Source organism: Amorphotheca resinae (assembly GCF_003019875.1).
Source record: "Amorphotheca resinae ATCC 22711 unplaced genomic scaffold M430scaffold_1, whole genome shotgun sequence".
Lineage (NCBI taxonomy): Eukaryota > Fungi > Ascomycota > Leotiomycetes > Helotiales > Amorphothecaceae > Amorphotheca > Amorphotheca resinae.
This window is the reverse complement of record NW_020194471.1, coordinates 4,034,792-4,054,412: the sequence shown is the minus strand read 5'-3', so window position 1 is coordinate 4,054,412 and position 19,621 is coordinate 4,034,792. Positions and strand designations below refer to the sequence as shown.

Here is a 19,621-nt window from a genome sequence, read left to right as displayed (position 1 = left end):
GGGATGTCGCCATTTGTGAGAGGCATCGTGAACTGGATAATGGGAAGAGGAAGACAGACAAGAGAAACGAGGAAAGATATACAACAGTAGGAATAGTCGACACGATGCGGTTCGAGGGCAAAAAGTGTGGTCGACGGGTTGAAGTCTCCTTCTCCCAAGAGAGAAGAGAAAAAAAGAAATTTTGTAAACCCAATTTTTGCTTCTATAAGGGAGCGGGGATCGGGATGCGCTAGGGAAAACCTTTCGCCGGTGGAAAGGTGAAATCCCTTATTAATGCGGAGCCCCACGAATAAGGCATTCAGGCCGCAATACATCCTCCGCCGGAGAGAGGTTGTTCCCGGCCGGTCACGCTAGCCTGATTTCGGTTCTCCGTAAACAGCTGAATGTAAACAAACGAAATTCATCGTATCCTGGCAGCCCAACCAACTCCCCTCCAAACCACGCCGTCGAGGAGCTGTCTCTAAAAGCGCCCCGCGCAACTGAAACACATCGTTCTCGCTCATAACCATCCATCTTGTCGGCTTTCTGCTGTCATCGGACCATCTCTGCTTCTTGCACCCACCGCCCGCCTGGCATACGAGAAGAACAAACGCGGCCGACCTCGCGAGCCATCCTGATCCTCGTCGACCTTCTTCGAACTCAGAAGCCCGGATCCATACGGCCAGGGAGGAGGTGGCCTTCGACCATATGTATACGGCGAGGATAAAGCCTCCTGATAGAGAATCGGTGAAGCCCTACTATTAACATCGACCTCGAACCCAGACATCGTGATGTCGTTCCGGCATCCCCTCCAACAAACACATACTGCCAGCTACTCTACAACAAAGCGTCAACCTTCAAATGCATCCACTGCCTCTACTTCTTACTCAAATTCTTCCGGCGCATTCGAGCTGAGCCGCACAAGTACATTGTCATCAACAGGATCAAGTGGATACGTAGGCCGCAAACGAGGAGCGACCGAAGCATCACGAATGTCTCCTTCTGGCTTCGAGAATGGCAGTGGCTACGGCAGTAATGATTCAAGCCCGAACAATGCATACATGAGTGCGCGCCAGTCGCTCCGGCCCCTGCCTCAGCCGCCGAGCCCTTCACCGCCCAGTAGAGACCGGAATGTATATCAACATACTCGAGGCAAAAGCCTGGACGTTGGCAAGCTGGGGTATGCGGATGGAAGCGCTCCGATTTCGACTTTAACTTCTCGAGCGTCCTCGATCCGTCCGAATTCGATGGTGCTCGGCCGTTCAGACTCGATCAGCCGGACTGGTCGAAGTTATACCCTCCAGCATCAGCATAGCCCGTTCGCTGCCCCAGACCTTCAAAGCCTGCAAAAGTCGTCAACGAGTCAATTACGAACTCTCTCGAAATTTGCCGAAAATGGCTCTCCAGATGACTTTGCCATCACGGCACCCTCCCAAGAAGTGGCTGGTCTCCATGGCCGGCGCAGATTGCAACGAAGCGATCACACAAGGGGTGACCGGAATACCGTTGCGCAGAATAGGTCTAATGGCTATGGTTGGGAAGGTCGGAATTGGATGGACAAGCAGAGACAATTTCTCCAGGCTTATGAATATCTCTGTCACATCGGTGAGGCGAAGGAATGGATTGAAGATATCCTGCAGCGACCAATACCTCCGATTGTACAACTAGAGGAAGCTCTGAGGGATGGTGTCACCTTGGCTGAGATTGTGGATTCCTTGTATCCTGAACGTCGAATACGAATCTTCCGACATCCCAAACTTCAATTTCGACATTCCGACAATATTGCCACCTTCTTCCGGTTCCTTGCCGAAGTTGAACTTCCTGACCTTTTCCGATTTGAACTTATCGACTTATACGAGAAGAAGAATATCCCCAAGGTCATTTACTGTATCCATGCCTTAAGCTGGCTCCTATTCAGAAAAGGCATTGTGGGCTTCACGATTGGCAACCTGCTTGGACAACTTGAATTCGAACATCATGAGTTGGAAGAGATGCAGAAGGGCTTGGATAAGGCAGGAGTCAGCATGCCTAGTTTTGGGAACATGGGTGCGGATTTCGGTATAGAACCTGTCCCCGAACCAGAGCCAGTCGAGACTGAGGAGGATCGAATTGCCCGAGAGCTGGGAGAAAATGAGATGATGATCGTGGACCTACAAGCACGAATTCGCGGAGCAGTTATCCGCATGCAACTGGGAAATACAATGCAGCAGTTATGGGATTACGAGCATATCTACGTCGAATTACAATCCATGATTCGAGGAGACTTCACTCGGCAGATAATGGAGTATCGTCTTGCCATGCGCAAATTCGCCGTGAACCTTCAAAGCAGTGCTCGAGGTTTCTTGGCGAGGCGCAGGCAGTCGAGTAGGGAGACATTCTGGAAAAGTCGAGAGGGGGACGTGTTAGAGTTACAGAGCCTTATCAGGGCAAAGAAAGCCCGAGATGAGGTACGCACGACAAGATCAGAATTGCAATATTCAGAGCCTGCGGTGAAGGAATTCCAAGCCAGCCTTCGAGGCTTCCTTGCTCGGAGAAATCTGGCGGCGCAAGAGAAGGAGACAAGGTCTATGGCCGGGCCAGTCAAGAGCTTGCAAGCTGCGATCAGGGGCATGCTTCTCCGAAGCACTATTGCCGAGGACCACGAACATCTCTGGCGTGAAGAAGAATCGATCCGCGCTGTTCAGGCTGCAGTCAAGGGTATGCTTCTCCGGGGCACTGTTGCCAAGGACCGCGAACATTTCTGGAGTAAAGAAGAATCGATCCGCGCTGTTCAGGCTGCAATCAGGGGTATGCTTCTCCGGAGTACTGTTGCCAAGGACCACGAAAATCTCTGGCGTGAAGAAAAATCGATCCGCGCTGTTCAGGCGTTCGCACGAGCTATGTTAACGAGAAACCAACTTTCCAGGCAGAGAGAAGCACTTGAGCAGTCATCTCCAATCTGGACGAAACTCCAAGCAGCTTCGAGAGGAATGCTCCTGCGTAGCAAGGTCCAATCAACAAGCCAGGAGTTGAAGACACACTCACCAGCTATTTCCACCCTACAAGCCTTTATCCGCGCGGCAGCTGTTCGCGGTGAAGTGGCCTCTACTCTTTCAGCCTTGAAGAAAGAGGAGTCGTCGATATTAGAAGTCCAGACGCTTGTTAGAGGAATGCTGTTGCGGCAGATGGTGGCTGCAGACTACGAGGCGCTTCTCGCACAATCTTCACAAATCTCAGAACTTCAAGCTCTGGCGAGAGGATGTCTCCTGCGACAGCATACCGAGGCCCTTCTGGACAACCTCCAGTCCCATACTGCGGAAATTGTGGAACTTCAAGCATTATCACGAGCAGTACTTCTGCGCAACGACATTGGAATGCTTCTTGGAGAATTGGAGGCTGAAGAGGACTCGGTCATTGCTGTTCAGGCTGCCGCGAAGGCCTTCGTGGTCCGTGCAAGGTTCGCTGAGAAGCAACGTTTCTTCAAGGAGAACATGGAGAAGGTTGTCAAGCTCCAGAGCTTTGTCCGGGGCAAGCTGCAGGGTGAAGCCTATAAGAGCTTGACTACTGGAAAGAACCCACCTGTCAACACCGTCAAGAACTTTGTCCACTTGTTAAATGACAGTGACTTTGATTTCAACGAGGAAATAGAGTTTGAGCGTCTGCGCAAAACGGTTGTTCAGCAGGTCCGTCAAAACGAGATGGCTGAGCAATACATTGATCAGCTGGACATCAAGATCGCTCTCCTTGTGAAGAACAAGATCACTCTCGATGAAGTTGTGAAGCACCAGAGGAATTTTGGTGGACATTCCGGAAATCTCCTTGTGAATACATCCATGATTTCGGGCAACCATTTCGACCTCAAGGCGTTGAACAAAAACTCGAGAAAGAAACTCGAGTTGTATCAGCAATTATTTTTCAGCCTGCAAACCCAACCCCAATATCTTGCACGGCTCTTCAAACGAATACGTGAACAGGGAACGGCAGAGAAGGATTGCAAGCGAATCGAAACTCTGATGATGGGTCTTTTTGGCTACGCCCAGAAGCGTAGGGAGGAGTATTACCTCCTCAAGCTTATTGTTCGATCGGTGAAGGAGGAGGTTGATGGTCTGACTTCAGTCCAAGAATTTCTCCGCGGGAACTTCTTTTGGTGCAAGCTCCTGGCCAACTACACAAGATCGCCACGCGACAGGAAATATCTACGAGAGCTTCTGGGACCTTTGATCCACACTAACATCATCGAAGATCCAGCTCTTGATCTCGAAAGTGACCCCATGCAAATCTATCGCTCGGCTATCAACAACGAAGAACTCCGGACAGGACGACCTAGCCAACGGCCACTCGATATCCCTCGGGAGGTTGCCATCAAAGACTTAGAAACACGGGACTTGTTTATTGACCATTTACGTGACCTCCGGGAAATTGCAGACCAGTTCCTTCTTGCCCTGGAGACCCTCTTGCACAAGATGCCATACGGGATTCGATTCGTGTGCCAACAGACGTTTCAATCTCTCTGTGAACATTTCGCCCGCGAACCCCAAGAACACCTTCTACAGGTTGCCGGGAATTGGCTCTGGAAATTCTATCTCCAACCTGCTTTGACCGCGCCAGAATCAATGGGCGTTGTCGAGAAGCAACTGACACCTCTTCAAAAGAGAAACCTAGGAGAAGTCGCCAAGGTCCTCGGCCAAGTTGCATCAGGTAGGCTGTTCGGCGGCGAGAATATTTACCTGCAGCCACTGAACGCTTATGTCGGACAAGCTATTGAGCGTATTTCTCTGATCTTCTCCAATATCATATCTGTGGGCGATGCAGAAAGTACATTCGACATCGATGAATTTAACGACCTTTATGCTCGCACAAAGCCCACCCTGTACATCAAGATGTCAGACATCTTCTCAATCCACAACCTGGTGGCAACAGACCTTCCGTATATCTGCCCCAACAGAGACGACGTGCTGCGGGAACTTGTCCAGGAACTTGGAAATGCGAAGAGTAATGAAACCGAAATGTTGGGCGTTACGTCCACCGAAATCCAAATGACATTGACCCCCAAGCTCCACGATATCGAGGATCCCGAAGCAGAAGTCAAAGCGCTCTTCATGGAAACCAAGCGATGCATCCTATACATTATCCGCGTCCAATCTGGACCTAATCTCATGGATATTCTTGTCCGCCCTATCTCCATGGAAGATGACCAGAAGTGGCATGCATTGCTGCGAGAAGAATTTGCAGAAGGAAATAAGTCTCGCGGTGCCTATTCAGATGCAAATACTCTGGTCGATATCAAGTCCATGTCTTACAAGGAACTGAAGGCGACAGCCCTGGAAAACATTATGCGGCTGGAACAAATGGGCAGAATATCGCGCCAAAACTTCTATCAAGATATTTTGAATGCAATTGCCTTAGATATCCGCACCAAGAGTCGCCGACGTGTACAGCGGCAACGTGAGCTCGAAGGAGTCCGACTGACGCTGGGTAATTTGAATGAGAAGGCTAAATGGCTCGAATCTCAACGCAAGAGCTACGACAACTACATTGAGCAGGCCATGATGACCCTGCAGAAGAAAGGGCAAGTTACATGTCCCAGATCGTTGAGTACCCGCACTGACATGTCCATAGTAAAAAGCGATTCCTCATGCCCTTCTCGAAACAATACAATCACGAACGTGAACTCGAGCGCTCAGGCCGGAAACCCAAATTTGGATCCTTCAAATACTCGGCACGAACATTGTCAGACAAAGGTGTCCTCGTCTCATGGACAGGCTTCACTGAAAGAGAATGGGACAAGGTCAACCTGACAATCTCCTGTGACCAAGTCGGCGTATTCTTCATCGAAGGCAGCAGAGGAAGCATCCAGATTCCAGGGGCTAGTGCCCAAGTCCCTATGGACTCGTTGTTGGCAGCACAATTTGCCAACCATCAGTACATGGACCTTTTTGAAGGTTCCATGCGACTAAATGTTAACTTGCTGTTGCACCTGGTTTATAAGAAGTTCTACCGAACGGAATGATCAAGTTGCGGATATTGCCACGAATGGATGAGAGATGATAGATGAAGTTGTTATTATGTCTCCTTTAGCGTGGGTTGTATTTGCGTGGCATGGCTTTGGCGTTGCATTAAGTTGGACAAGGCGACGGGTAGGTAACTTATCACGTTAAGAACCGTAGTTTTATGGTGTATATACCTTTCGATTCGGGTCAGAGCTGGAACTACGGGTATGGATAGTGATACTACTAGAGATATTACGAGGAATTGGAAATTTTTAATTTTAGTCTGCTTCGCTCGTGGTTGCGCTGCATTGCCTTGTATTTCATTCAGTATCATCCCATTTTGCACTGTAATTGATTCTGCTATATAGGTCTAGCGACTAGGCGTCTTGGATTCTGCGGCAGGGTAGAGGGGGATATACTTAGTACTCGATGTCCGACTTCAACTGTGTATCGCCCTACGATGTCGAAGCTTGGTGTGGAGACGTCTCCCTTGCGTGACATCTGGTTTGGGAAATGGCTCGAGTAGCGGAATATCGGTTTCTGGATCGGTGATGACGGGTCAGTCGGGACGGCGGGTGCGGTGAGGGTCACTGGAGATGATATGCTATCGCTTGGCTTGCTTTGTGTGGTTTTTTGCTTGCTTCTTGTGAAGAAGATGTGGTAGAGGTTGGCTTTATTTGTGCAGCTCTACTGGCTTTTTTATATTGATCTTGTTGCTGAGCGTGCTAGTATATTACTTGTTCAAATGATTTGATATTTGACATGTTTGCTATGTGGCCAGTCAGTGGTTGTTCAGAATGCGGTGACTGGTGCATCTGTGGGGTATAGGGCTTGATATTGGAAATCAACTGCCAACAAGTGACCTTGGCATCATCGTGTCTTCATTCAAGTCTTGCAATCTAATATCTCTTTCCCATTCCATGACCATGCAATAAATGCTCCCATCAGAATCCCAGAGCCCATAGAGAGTCTGGAAAGCCCTTTCAACCAATTTTATCCTAGTATTAGTAAAATGCCGCTTCTTAGTACATGCAAAGAAGTTATAACCCACGACGCCACCCAGGGAATCAATCAATGGAAACTCGTCCCCCCGGTACCATATCCATTATTCGAAGCCGCAAGCCCATTACTTAATCTTCGGCCTCCACCAGGTCCTACGCTGCCACCAAGGATGCCTATGGGATTGCTCATGTTTCTCTCGAGGGAGCTCTCCCGTTTGGGACTTTGTGCTTTTTGGATATCCCGTGATTTAGTCGTTGAGTTTCCATTTAATGGTAGAGGAGCAGCGGCAGTATCCGTCTCATCATCGTGATTGGGGTTTGCTACTCTATCATTGTCCAGAATATGCTCTCCAATAGGAGTCTCTGGTCCTTCATCCTCTTCCTCTTCATCGTCGGTATTGTCTGCTGTTTTCGAGAAGCCTTCCATCTCAACTAGATACCAGACAGGGATTGCACCGAGGAGGGCCATAAAGGCCAGGAACCACCAGGCGGTAACCACATATCCGATTTTCAGGCCCCATGTGAAGGAAGTGCCGGTCATGAACGGACCGAGCGCTCGCCCTACGGCGCTGATGCTAACGGCGAAGCCGTTCAGAGTGCCGAGGATACGAAGGCTGGTCGCGGAGTTCGTGAGTAGGACGGTAGAGCAGGGGAAGGCAAAAATTCCAGCGAAGCACTTGACGAGCATTATGCAAACCATGACAGCTTGCTGCCAGGCTGGATCTTCGATCAGTGCGGTATAGGGAGTCACGAAATAGACGATCGGGAAGGTCACGGCGCATAGCTTGAAGCAGCGCAGGACCCCCAGTCGCCGGGCCACGGGCGGGAAGAAGAAGAATTGCATGAGCCCGCCGAAGATACCGTATAGGGTGAAGATGGTTCCGATGCGACCGGAGGCCAGGCCGAACCCGCCGGAAAATTTGAAGGGCAGGTGGGTGTTAGATGGATCATGGTCTTCGCGGGGGTGGTGTAGGAAGATGGGAACTAGCTGGTCGTAGGCCCCGGAATGGAGAGCAAGGATGCTGTATGCTGCAAGGTTGATAACGGACTGGCGTGTGAAAACTTCGGATAGGGTGGGGCGAGTGACCGGTGGCTTTGGAGACTTTGGAGTGAAGGAGTCGGAGAAAGCTTTCGAGGAATCGGAATTAGCAGAAGAGGGGGGCCGGAGGAGGGGCGAGGTCTCATTAACGGCAGACTGGTGGCGGGAGCTCCTGGTGCGCTTGTCGAGGTGAAAAAGGGTCCCAAAGAAAGCTACAAGGCGCTGGCCTAGTATTCGACCCGGGTCTTTCTTGTGGCGTTTGGTTTCGAGAGTTTCCTTTCGTAGGTAGGTTAGTGGACAGTATGAATGCCTGGCTGCTCGAGGAGACTTACTTGGAGGAATAAGATTCCAGTGGTAATCCCGATAAGGAAGAATGTACTGGCGATGATGTTTGGGAGAAGGAAGGGAAACTTGATCAGGAGCTTGTTATCTCCAAAAATCCCAGACAGGTTTTCAGCAGGTTTGGCGAAGAATCCACCTAGAGATGGTCCTAAAGTTGATCCAAGACTCCATACCATGGGCATTACGGAAAACGCTCTTGGTTGCAGTTCCTTTTCGGGAACCATTTCAGCCACCATTGTTCGAATGATACCGACTGAGAATAGTCAGCGGGATCCAAGAAACAGTCGAGTGTAGATCATACCATTTCCATTACAACCACCAGACATAGCTCTCGAAACAATGGCCATTGGAAGACTTGATGACATGCCCCATATCAAGCTTAATAACATGGTGCATGTCAGACTCGTTAAGATGACAGGTTTGCGGCCAAATTTATCGGAGGCTCTTCCCCAGAGAACGGCAGTCAGACATTGTGAAATGGAGAAGACGGCTGATGTGATGCCAGCCCATTTTGCAACTTCTCTTTTGGTCACGCCAAAGCTCTCGATCATTTCCGGCTAGGAAGTCATGTGAGTAGGGGGCGGACGAGGGAGCTCTGGTTCACGTACTAGATACGGGAAGACCGAGGTCATGGAGACGGGTTCAGCGAATCTACATATTGCTGTGGATGTCCCAGTCAGCTAGATTCGGGGAGAATAAGAGGGAGAGGTAGTAAAAACATTCAGTACATCACGCAAACGGCTGCCTCGTGCAACCAGTTGAAGCATGATTTTTGGGGGTGTAGACGAGCTTCAGGCGCGAGATGGGGGTTTTGAAGGGGTACCTGAGGGTTTATCATATCTCAACTAGAGAGAACTGGCCCGAAGCAGCCATGAAGTCGGTTCGTGAAGGATGGAATAGCAGGCCGATATAGCTAGATATACACTAGTATTCCTCAGTCATCATTAGATTCAGAAGCATCCTCCTTGCGATTCCCGAGTCAAGCTGACCGACCTCCCATCCCGGTCCCAACAGGTCTATAAATCAGTTTTCTCTTGCCTGGATTTTCGCAGGTCTCATATATAACTTGGATTGCATCAGAAGGTCGGTGAGCAAACGCAAGCAAGACTCACCAAGAATGCCCAGCTGCTTCACAGGCAGCCTGGGGGGACCGCGCGACCTCTTGACGGCCATTTGGGAATGTCAGATTGCTTCCTCGACGCTGGCTGAGCAGCAGGAAGACAATAAGACAGAGATGGATGTATATGGAGAGGAGATGAAGCTGTCCAGAGGTCGACGGATCAAAGAGGGGGTCAAAGTAAAACACGGGCTACGGATCAAAAGCGGCTAGATCCTTCTTAGTCCCGCCGGCCAAGGAGGAACCTTAGTCCGCCCGGGCCGGACCCGGAGAGGATCCGGCGATCAGGGAAACAAGCATGATGATTGGCTGAGACGCGGCGCGCGCGGGGAGGGGAGCTTATCAGGGATCACGTGCTTTGGCCGCGGGCCGTGAGCGAATTGGGGTGGCGGATGGCGACAGTCAGGTCAGCTCAGGTCAGCTCTCTCTCTCTCTCTTGCTCCTCTCTCTCCTTTCTCCATCTTCACCACTCTCTCTCCTCCAGCTCATCATGTCCAGGACAGGTCTCCTGGACGAGAAGAACATGGAGAGCAACGAACGAACTCCCTTGATTGCAACCGTCCTCGTCGCCCCTCCGCGACGACGATATCAGCACAATGTTGTCCGTCGCTTCTGCACCCTTTGCCTGTTCTCCGCCTTGGTTATCGTGACCACCATATTCCTCCTCCAGGTCGCCCTGGCCCCAGACGGCTACTCCCATAGACCTAACCCAGTCCCCGACCATACGAGTGCAATTACTTTCCAGGAGCTGCAGGAGATCTTGTTGGGAACGCCCGAGGCGGCGAACGCGCGGGAGTGGAGTAGATACTACACCTCCGGCCCGCATTTGGCTGGCAAGAACTATAGCCAGGCCGAATGGACACAAAACAAGTTTCAGGAGTTTGGCATCAAGTCCCATATTGTGGCCTACGATACCTACATCAATTACCCTCTCGGCCACCGGTTGGCCCTATACGAGAAGGCGGATAGCGAGGTTGTTGATGGAACTTCGGATCTGGATGCTTGGAAGGTTAAATTCGAAGCGAGTCTCGAGGAAGATGTGCTGGAAGAAGACCAAACTAGTGGATTGGTGGACAGAGTTCCTACCTTCCACGGGTATTCAGCAACCGGCAATGTCACTGCTCCATACGTCTATGTGAATTACGGCACGTATCAAGATTACGAAGACTTGATCAAGGCCAATATCAGCTTGGAGGGAAAGATTGCTGTTGCAAAGTATGGTGGAATATTCAGAGGACTCAAGGTCAAGCGTGCGCAAGACTTGGGCATGGTCGGCGCTATTCTTTTTACAGACCCTGGCGATGATGGAGATTCCACAGAGGAAAATGGCGTTGCGGTTTACCCAGATGGGCCTGCACGAAACCCAACTAGTGTTCAGCGAGGAAGCACTCAGTTCCTGAGCTTTGCCCCTGGAGATCCGTGAGTTACTCCTTTCCCTCGGTCCCTGCAAATACTAACCTGCATAGAACGACTCCTGGCTACCCTTCCAAACCGGGCGTGCCTCGCCAACCTGTCGACAATGCTATCCCATCAATCCCTTCGATCCCAATCTCATATGTCGACGCAATCCCCATCCTTACAGCGCTCAATGGACATGGCCCATCAGCGAAGGATTTCAATGAATACTGGCAGAATAATCTGGGTCTGGAGTATAAAGGTGTTAATTACAATATTGGGCCTTCTCCAGATAATTTGGTATTAAACTTGGTAAACGAACAAGAATACGTCACAACACCGCTCTGGGACGTCATTGGGGTTATCAACGGGACTCTTTTCGACGAAGTTATTGTTATTGGGAACCATCGTGATGCATGGATTGCTGGAGGAGCAGGCGATCCGAACAGCGGCTCCGCTGCTCTTATCGAAGTTGCTCGAAGTTTCGGTGAGGCAGTCTCCAGAGGTTGGAAGCCACTTCGCACGATCGTCTTCGCCAGCTGGGATGGTGAAGAATATGGCTTGATTGGATCTACTGAATGGGTTGAGGAATACCTTCCTTGGCTCACCCATGCCAACGTTGCATATGTCAATGTTGATGTCGGGACTACTGGCCCTGTCTTTTCGGCTTCAGCTAGTCCCCTGCTGAACAAACTCCTTTATGAGGTGGTTTCATTGGTACCCTCCCCGAATCAGACCATTCCAGGTCAAACAGTAGGCGATGTCTGGAACGGCAGGATCGGCACCATGGGCAGTGGCAGCGACTTTACGGCTTTTCAAGACTTTGCTGGTATTCCATCAATTGATATGGGTTTTGGTCCTGACCCGGGAATACCAGGAAAAACTGGCAGTGCAGCGGTCTACCAGTACCACTCAAACTATGATTCCTTCCACTGGATGGATACTTTTGGGGATCCAGGTTTCCACTACCATGCCACAATCGCGAAGATCTGGGCATTATTTACAGCCAAATTAGCCGAGGCACCTGTCATCCCGCTCAATGCAACCGATTACGCGACTGCAATAGAGGGATACATTTCAAAGCTTGAGGGGAAGTTGGACGCTGCAATCAGCGGAATCCCCAGCGACGGAGAAGAACTCGAGATTCGTGCGCGCCCAACCCCCACCGGAGCCAAGGGTGATATCAATGAACTCAAAGTATCATTCCACCAACTTTACAAAGCGGCTTCCGAATTCAAATCTGCAGCAATCGCACACGATGCTTTAGCTGCACAGTTGGCGGAGGAAGTAAAAGATGATATCCCATGGTGGAAATGGTTGTCGAAGCTGAGGCTCTATTACCGTATCCGAAAAGTTAACGACAAATACAAGTTTCTCGAGAGGAAGTTTTTGTACAAGAAGGGCTTAGATGGCAGATCATGGTTCAAGCATGTCATCTTTGCGCCGGGATTATGGACAGGATACGCTGGCGCTGTGTTCCCCGGATTGGACGAGGCCATTAGCGACAAGGATTATGGGAATGCGCAGAGATGGGTTGAGATTATCGAAACCGCGATCTATAAGGCTGCGAAAAGTCTGAAGTGATGGTGATTTACTGTGGATATGATACCAGGAACTATATGTAGATTGTATCTAGACGCCTTGGATATAGATGATATTTTCAATCCCCACGAAACAGTTCAAGATCAGTGGATACTTTGACTTTGAAATGAAAACAATTATAGAAGATATTTATTGCGTCTCATGTAGATGAGAGAGGAGCGATAAGATTCGAGGTGGGATGCCTTTTCGTCGATCTTTCCAATGCCCCACCAGCCCCGCCCTGTCAAATCCTCGGGTTGTTACCCCAGATTTCTGACATAATCCTTTCGCTTTTCCGTGAGGACAACTTGCAAGAACCATGACACAACTTCATCTTCTCTCTTCAACTCCCACTCTGCTCTCTTATCCATGAATTGACCTCTTCTGGAGCTGTCACGGCTTCAACATAGTCCACACCCAGCTTCGAGAAACAGCAAGATGGTCTACACAAACGTCCTCGCGGTAGCTGTCACTGCTCTCCTCGCTGCGTTGCCGGTCCAGGCTGGTCTGTACAGCAAGAACTCGCCGGTTATACAGGTCGATGGCAGGAGCTACGATTGCTTGATTGCTCAATCCAATTACACTTCCGTACAACCCCCCGCTGTCTCCTGACCCTCAATTTTCTAACCGGTGGCAAACAGATCGTCGAGTTCTACGCCCCGTGGTGCGGGCACTGCAAGAACCTCCAACCCGCCTACGAGAAAGCAGCGAAGAGCCTTGCTGGCCTAGCCAAGGTAGCAGCCATCGACTGTGACGACGACTCCAACAAGGCCTTCTGCGGAAAATTCGGCGTGCAGGGATTCCCCACCTTGAAGATCGTGAGGCCCGGAAAGACACCTGGAAAGCCCATTGTTGAAGATTACCAAGGGCCGCGAAGCGCCAAGGCAATCGTTGATGCCGTCGTCGACAAGATTCCCAACCTTGTGAAGCGCGTGGATGATAAGTCACTCGAGACGTTTTTGGAAGAGGCAAATGATACGGCGAAGGCGATCTTGTTCACGGACAAAGGCAAGACGAGTGCGTTGATGAAGGCCGTAGCTATTGATTTCAAGGGCAGCGTCTCTGTGGCACAGATTCGCAATACGGAGAAGGAAAAGGCGACTCTAGAGCTCTTTGGCATTTCGAAATTCCCAACCCTGCTTCTGTTGCCTGGAGGCAAGGAAGCAGAAGGCATAGTCTATGATGGCGAGTTAACCAAAGAAGCGATCGTCGACTTCATCTCCAAATCCACCAATATTGCACCGAACCCTGATCCGGCTCCTGCCAAAGTTAAGGTCTCGAAGCCAAAGGAGGAAAAGAACGCCAATAAGAAGAAGGCGGAGTTTGAGTCGGCCTCGAAAGAGCACGCTAAGGAAGATGGCAAGACGGCTGGTGCGTCTGCTACAGAAGAAACCCTGGAGGAGGAAGCAACGCCGTCTCCTGATCCGATCGTGGAGGGCCAGAAACCCGCCCATATCCGTGATCCGGCACCAATCATTCCTTATATTGAGACAGCCGAGCAGTTGGAGAAAGAATGTCTCGGTCCTCGTACCGGAACTTGTATCCTGGTTTTCTTGCCTGAGACTCCAGACTCGATGACAGCGACGGCCCTTATAGGAGTGTCTGAGGTTGCGCATAAACTCAAGCTTCACAACAGTAATCTGTTCCCTTTCTACGCTCTGTCTCCAACAAACCCGGCATATGAGAAGATTGTACCAAAGTTGGGCTTGACGGCGAATATCGACATCATCGCAGTTAATGGGAGACGCGGATGGTGGAGAGCGTTGCCGAAGAGCTCAGATGATCTCGTAGAAGCGGACATCAGTGAGGAAAATATTGAGAAATGGGTGGACAGTATTAGAATGGGTGATGGTAAGAAGGAAAAGTTGCCGGAGGGTCTGGTTCCTGAGGAGGAGGCTGAAAAGGTCGAGGAGGCTGAAAAGGCTGAGGAGACTGAAAAAGCTGAGGAGACTGAAAAGGTTGAGGAGGCTGAGGGAGTTGAGGAGCCTGCCGAAGAGCCTGCTATCACCGAGCCGGTTATTGTGGATGAAATGCCACCGGTAGAGTCTGAGAAATCTCATGATGAGCTATGAACATAAAGGGAGCGGAATTGGCTTTTGGCGCGGGCTTTTGCTGTACTTTTAGCGGACTTTCATTACATGCTAGCGGACTCTAATTTGCATGCATATATCTGGTACTATCCAGCATGACACCCTGATCTCATTGCAATGATTTTTATCTAGTTTCAGTTCCCATCCTGATCTTTTGGACGCCAAAATACCGGGTATCATTCATTCATACACATCCCTCACCACTCCTTTCGGCCAATCATCATAATTTCGTCGTCCCCTCGAGTATCTTCTTCCCTCTCGTTCTCACAACCCCATCCAGCAAATCCCTAACCTGTTTGCACCCATCCACAGCAACGGCCAACATACCCTCCAACCTACCGACCTGCACCCTCGTTTCCATGACCAAAACACTGACTTCATCCGAGGCGCCCAGCGTCGCCACCGTCAAGAACGGCAATTCCAATTCCTCCGTAGAGTTCAAATCCAGCAGCGGGTCAGCCGACTCGTCGTTCGACGAATAGGACGAGGTGGAGCCGGCGGTGCAGGAGCAGATATAGTCGCGCATTGGGATACCGGCGTCGGCGAGCGCGAGCGTGGAAGCGTTGATGAGGGCAGCGAGCAGGGAGCCGTCTTGGGAGAGGACGTGCAGAGAAAGGGTTATGGTGCTGTGGGGGTAGAGGTGCGTGAAGAGGGAATTGGTGAAGGCGTTCGCTATCGTGGTGGCCATTTCGGAGATACGTCTAGTGCAAGAAAAACAAACAGTCAGCTTAATTCCTCAATTCTATGCCAGAGACTCCCCAGATGGAGGAGTAGTGACGGCAAGTGCGTGCAAGAGAATTAGGGAATGACGAAAAGAAAGGAGAGAGCCTCACTTGTCATTCTTCCCTCTCCGCTTCCTATCCACGCCGCTAAAGCCAGCGATCGAGATCTCGACCTTGACCTCTGCATTATCGCCCCCTGCTCGGGCTCCTCCCGTGCCTTTGGGTTCTGTAGGCCCGGAAACGGTGCAGATGACCTTGGTGTTGCCCATCTCCAGATAGCTGGAGCCGTCGGCGGAGGCCTGGGTGCTGATCTGGGCTCTCAGGAGGCGGAGCTCGTTCCATCGCCGGCCGTCGAGACGGAGGAGCGCAAGGGAGTAGGAGGAGGTGTCGAGTGGCATTTTCGGTCTGGTGTTGCGAGCGTGGTGGTGGGGGAATCTGGACTTGAGAGAGGTCCTGATGGAGCTCGGGGAAATTTCATCAACGGCCGATCGATGATGCTGATTAGATTAGATCTCAAGATAGGGAGGCTAGGCCTGATATCGTTTAGTCTCATCGCTTGCTTTTCAACTCCTTTCATAGCTATTTCTGACGTTCTGACACTCTTTCTAATCAATATGTTTGGATGATGCACGAGAAAGTCTGGATTGTCTCTTGTTTCTATTGCTGATCATTTTGTCTGTCCTTTTATAAGTCTTGTTGTTTGGGATTTGAAGTTTCAAAGCTATCTATTTATATTAGTGCTTACGGCGAACACAGAACCTCATCTCTTTTCCAATGAAGATCACTTCAGCCATCTCACATCACCAGCCTCTTCTATACACTGAGTTACTATACAGTGGGTCTATTACCCCTCTGCAATCTACAGTCTCACTGTTTGTTGCATGGGATTATCCTGCACTCTACTGGTACCCCGACATTCTGACCAAAGCGCCAGCCGGTCTGATGGCTTACTCAGAACCCTTGGCTGCATACTAACAATCATTCCCCAGCAAATTCCAGCAAATCGCATCACAGTTCCTGGCGGTTAGCTATGCTCCACGAGACAAGAAGAGGCTCAATCTTAAATTACACCGTTTGTTTCATGGCCATGTCTTTGGCTGCGGTTTGGCATCTCTCATTGGCATTAGCAGCTGTCCAGACTAAGCCTTATGCAGCTGCCACGTGGAAATTTTTGGCGGGAGCTCCCTGCCCGCCAACCTTAATTAATAGAAGTCAATGCTCTTCCCGGCATCTTGTTTCCTGCTGTGGCATTTTCTATTTTCTATTATACGTTCTCTTTTGCGGTTTCAGAGGGGGTGTTTTGCTTTTTATCTTCGAGAAATGGAGAAACAACGTTGGTATTCGGCGGATAGGGTTGGCGCGCCAATATACACGCATTCCCAAGGTAATAAGCAAGGGTTCGAATTCGACCTCTATCCCTATACGAGTCCTCATGCTGGGTGGCCGGACGCCACGAAGCCCGTCTGGGGCATTGAATCTCCCGAACCAAACGACCCTCGGAATCAAAATGATGGCAAGAGAAGGCTCCTCCCGGGGTTGAATGCTAGGGAATCTTCGAGACACGAAAGAGACCAGGCGAGGAGGATCCTGGGGTTAACTGTTGGGACGTTTTGGGGCATGGTTGTCCTGTTATGTACCATCATGGCTGGTGGCATTGGAGCCGGAGTCGGGGTTGGATTGGCGTCCCGCAAGAACAATTGCTAGAGGTACCTCAAAAATCTCGATCCTGAACCTCTCGCGCTAGGTAGCTGATTCCTGACAGTGTTCTTAGCAGCAAGAACGATACCGGAGATATCGCTTTAAAGCGCGCAGAGTCTGTGATAGCAGTAATGTCGTCCTCAAACTCCATCTCCACCCATCATCAGGAAGCGGACAATCATCACTCAGCGCCACATCATCCGCACCCACCTCTCTATGCACCAGCACTACACACCCGAACTACAACGATGTTTGAATAACCCTACTCGACGCGAGCAGGCCACCATCCATCATCATCACCAACAAGCCCCTAACCTTCCGCATCTTCTGCGCCACAAACCGGCCCGATGACGCAGAATCTAGCAGCCCAAATATCTATGATATCATGAAAGCCCAAACGCCAGATATAGAGCGTTGTGTAGAGGTATGCGCAGAGTATAATGCAGACATGGCGCATTTAGGGACAGCGACGCCATTATGCAGAGCTGTCAGCTTGGCGCTGGGACCTGGAAGGTCTTATTATTCAAGGAATGTTGAGGGGATTAATAGGGTGGGGAGTGTAGATAGGGGGGTATATGAGCGCTGTTTTGGAATACAATTTGTTCTTGTTCTCGCTCTATGGATTATAATTCATCAAGTGTTGCGTGACTTCTCGTAGCCTGGCTGTGGCCTCCTGCAGTCACTGGTCCACTGAGCCATTAATTCATACGCAACAAACAAAGCAGCAATCCTTTCCATAAATAAATTGACAATACTACTCCATACAACAAATCAAAGCCTTTTGAAGAAACCCCAAAGCAAAGATTGAAGATACTACCGTAGCCAAACATTATAAGAAATGAAACCCATGTAGCGCAGCGTAACTAACCCTAACAGACAGCACTTTTCATGAATCTCTACTCAACGGTAGTTACCTACCTTATACACCATCTCCAACCAATAGCAAGGTCCAACATAAAGACATACCCATGCCATGCCATCCCATCCTTCCTCCACATCTCCAGCCTCTACTTGACAAGACGATGAAACTCCTTCAGATAGAAGTTTACTTGAAAAGAAGGCTTTGCGTGGTGTGTTAGAGGGGGATGGGTTATTCGAATTTTCTGATTCAAGGGTTTTGAAAATCGTGGTGTTTTGTAAGACCTCCCTTTTTTATTTGGCGGGATGGGTGGCTCGCTTAAACCCCTTTTTTGGATATCCCTCGTATATCTTCTAGCTGCGCTGGACAACCTGTCACCTAAGGTATTCGGGGATTTCAAGAGAATGCTGTTGATTGGTGATACTTTCTTGGCATATTGGTCATGAAAGGATGATTGGGAATAATAACGTAGGTAGATAATCTTAACATTCTCTTTACAGCCGATATCCTGTAGATTTGATGTAGGTAGGCTGAACTCCACCTGTTTAAACATTTTATTACGTCGTGTCAATTACTGCTTTCATACATTATGATACGCAGTATAAATGACTACTGGCACCTTGCTATATCCTTCCTCATATCTTGATTACAGAGCAAAAGATTGCTTCATCTGTATCGTACTTTGATATCCCATTGGAGGCCGTGCAGGGGACTGATCCCTCTCGAGTATTTACGCCCAACTCAATCGAAGAGATATAGAAGAAGGCGGAGGGATTAATGAGATTGCCCTGATCTTTTCCAGATCGGATACTGCCGTTGTCTCCTGATCCCGCTAAGAGAATCATTTCTGGATGGCTGCTCTAGTGTGTACCGGCTGAAGAGACAATCGTTCGACGTGAGAGTCATTCGTCTGTACGGCGGAGGAAACGGGGCTATCGGTGGATCTTCCGACTGCACAGTAGTCCACAGCCCAGATCAACCTCCGGATCTACGGCCGCGAATCCGCGTAGCCTTATCCCAAAGATCACCAGTATTTCTTATCGAAAGATCCAACTTGGGGTGCTCATGGCCACATACGTGTCGCAAGCATTTGGTTTTCCCCCTTCCTCCCATAAATGTGGCTCAATTCATCGTCAAATGCGTTCTTCCCGTCCTCAAACTTCCCATCCGACAAGAAAGTATGTCTCTTCAGCGCCACATTCCAGCTAAAGGCACTGTGCCCAACCCCCCAAAACTCACTCGCTTTCTGCAGCACCAGGAAGTCTATAAAAGTCTGCTGTTCCGGCGTCAATCTGGCCAGCATCTCTATCTCCCTTCCCATGCCTAATAGATTAAACTTCGATGTTACGATCATAGGTTTTGCATCTTCTGCAAATTGCGAAACTTCATTGCGGTCCGTTGAGGCGACGTAGATGACGCTATAATTGGATTTGGATGCCTGTTCCAGGTACATCTTTGTCTCGTTTTCATACGCTGCGTATGTCCTGTCGAGCGCAGGCCAGCCGGCTTCGGGGCCTAGAGTGTCTTGATGTGTGTAGAGGTGTACGCCCATGAACTTATCCTTCGCGGCGGGTTCAGCGATATCCATGCTGAGATTATAGGTATCAGAGAGTCTTTGGAGAGTTATACTCGCGAGCTGGCGGATATCCATGCGCAATTTCAGTATGTTTCCGAAGGCATATGCGAAAGCTTTCCCGTCGTAGTAGACATCGTGGTACGGTTTTATCTTCCCAAGTTCGATAATAATGGATCGGAAAAGACCCGGGGGGGCGATGCTGCTGTCGATCAGGTCGAAGAATAATCCTCGCCATTCTGGCATTGGGGCAAGG

The 19,621-nt window shown here is 50.0% G+C and overlaps 7 protein-coding genes across 7 annotated transcripts; 4 read left to right on the top strand and 3 right to left on the bottom strand.

The window, feature by feature from the left end:
• The first annotated feature begins 435 nt into the window (after positions 1-435).
• Positions 436-6,214, top strand: M430DRAFT_63582 (hypothetical protein). The gene is made up of 2 exons (XM_024869064.1): positions 436-5,527; positions 5,578-6,214. The coding sequence occupies exons 1-2, from the start codon at positions 771-773 to the stop codon at positions 5,966-5,968; spliced, it is 5,148 nt and encodes a 1,715-aa protein (XP_024725985.1). The 5' UTR covers positions 436-770; the 3' UTR covers positions 5,969-6,214.
• An 805-nt stretch (positions 6,215-7,019) lies between these two features.
• On the bottom strand, positions 7,020-8,962 carry M430DRAFT_24788 (hypothetical protein; the record flags this gene model as incomplete). Its single annotated transcript, XM_024865134.1, has 4 exons — positions 7,020-8,264; positions 8,321-8,583; positions 8,632-8,887; positions 8,939-8,962. 4 exons carry the CDS (start codon positions 8,960-8,962, stop codon positions 7,020-7,022), a joined length of 1,788 nt encoding a protein of 595 aa, XP_024725984.1.
• A 960-nt stretch (positions 8,963-9,922) lies between these two features.
• On the top strand, positions 9,923-12,493 carry M430DRAFT_132952 (hypothetical protein). The gene is made up of 2 exons (XM_024862275.1): positions 9,923-10,866; positions 10,914-12,493. The coding sequence occupies exons 1-2, from the start codon at positions 9,938-9,940 to the stop codon at positions 12,424-12,426; spliced, it is 2,442 nt and encodes an 813-aa protein (XP_024725983.1). The 5' UTR covers positions 9,923-9,937; the 3' UTR covers positions 12,427-12,493.
• Positions 12,494-12,861: 368 nt separating this feature from the next.
• Positions 12,862-14,495, top strand: M430DRAFT_15669 (hypothetical protein; the record flags this gene model as incomplete). Its single annotated transcript, XM_024863299.1, has 2 exons — positions 12,862-13,011; positions 13,065-14,495. 2 exons carry the CDS (start codon positions 12,862-12,864, stop codon positions 14,493-14,495), a joined length of 1,581 nt encoding a protein of 526 aa, XP_024725982.1.
• A 238-nt stretch (positions 14,496-14,733) lies between these two features.
• Positions 14,734-15,633, bottom strand: M430DRAFT_94267 (hypothetical protein; the record flags this gene model as incomplete). Its single annotated transcript, XM_024869830.1, has 2 exons — positions 14,734-15,214; positions 15,347-15,633. The coding sequence occupies 2 exons, from the start codon at positions 15,631-15,633 to the stop codon at positions 14,734-14,736; spliced, it is 768 nt and encodes a 255-aa protein (XP_024725981.1).
• Positions 15,634-16,555: 922 nt separating this feature from the next.
• M430DRAFT_39088 (hypothetical protein) lies at positions 16,556-17,026 on the top strand (the record flags this gene model as incomplete). The annotated part of the gene is made up of 2 exons (XM_024867294.1): positions 16,556-16,941; positions 16,998-17,026. The coding sequence occupies one exon, from the start codon at positions 16,556-16,558 to the stop codon at positions 16,937-16,939; it is 384 nt and encodes a 127-aa protein (XP_024725980.1). The 3' UTR covers positions 16,940-16,941; positions 16,998-17,026.
• Positions 17,027-18,855: 1,829 nt separating this feature from the next.
• Positions 18,856-19,611, bottom strand: M430DRAFT_94425 (hypothetical protein; the record flags this gene model as incomplete). Its single annotated transcript, XM_024869839.1, has 1 exon — positions 18,856-19,611. One exon carries the CDS (start codon positions 19,609-19,611, stop codon positions 18,856-18,858), a length of 756 nt encoding a protein of 251 aa, XP_024725979.1.
• Between the last annotated feature and the right edge of the window lie 10 nt (positions 19,612-19,621).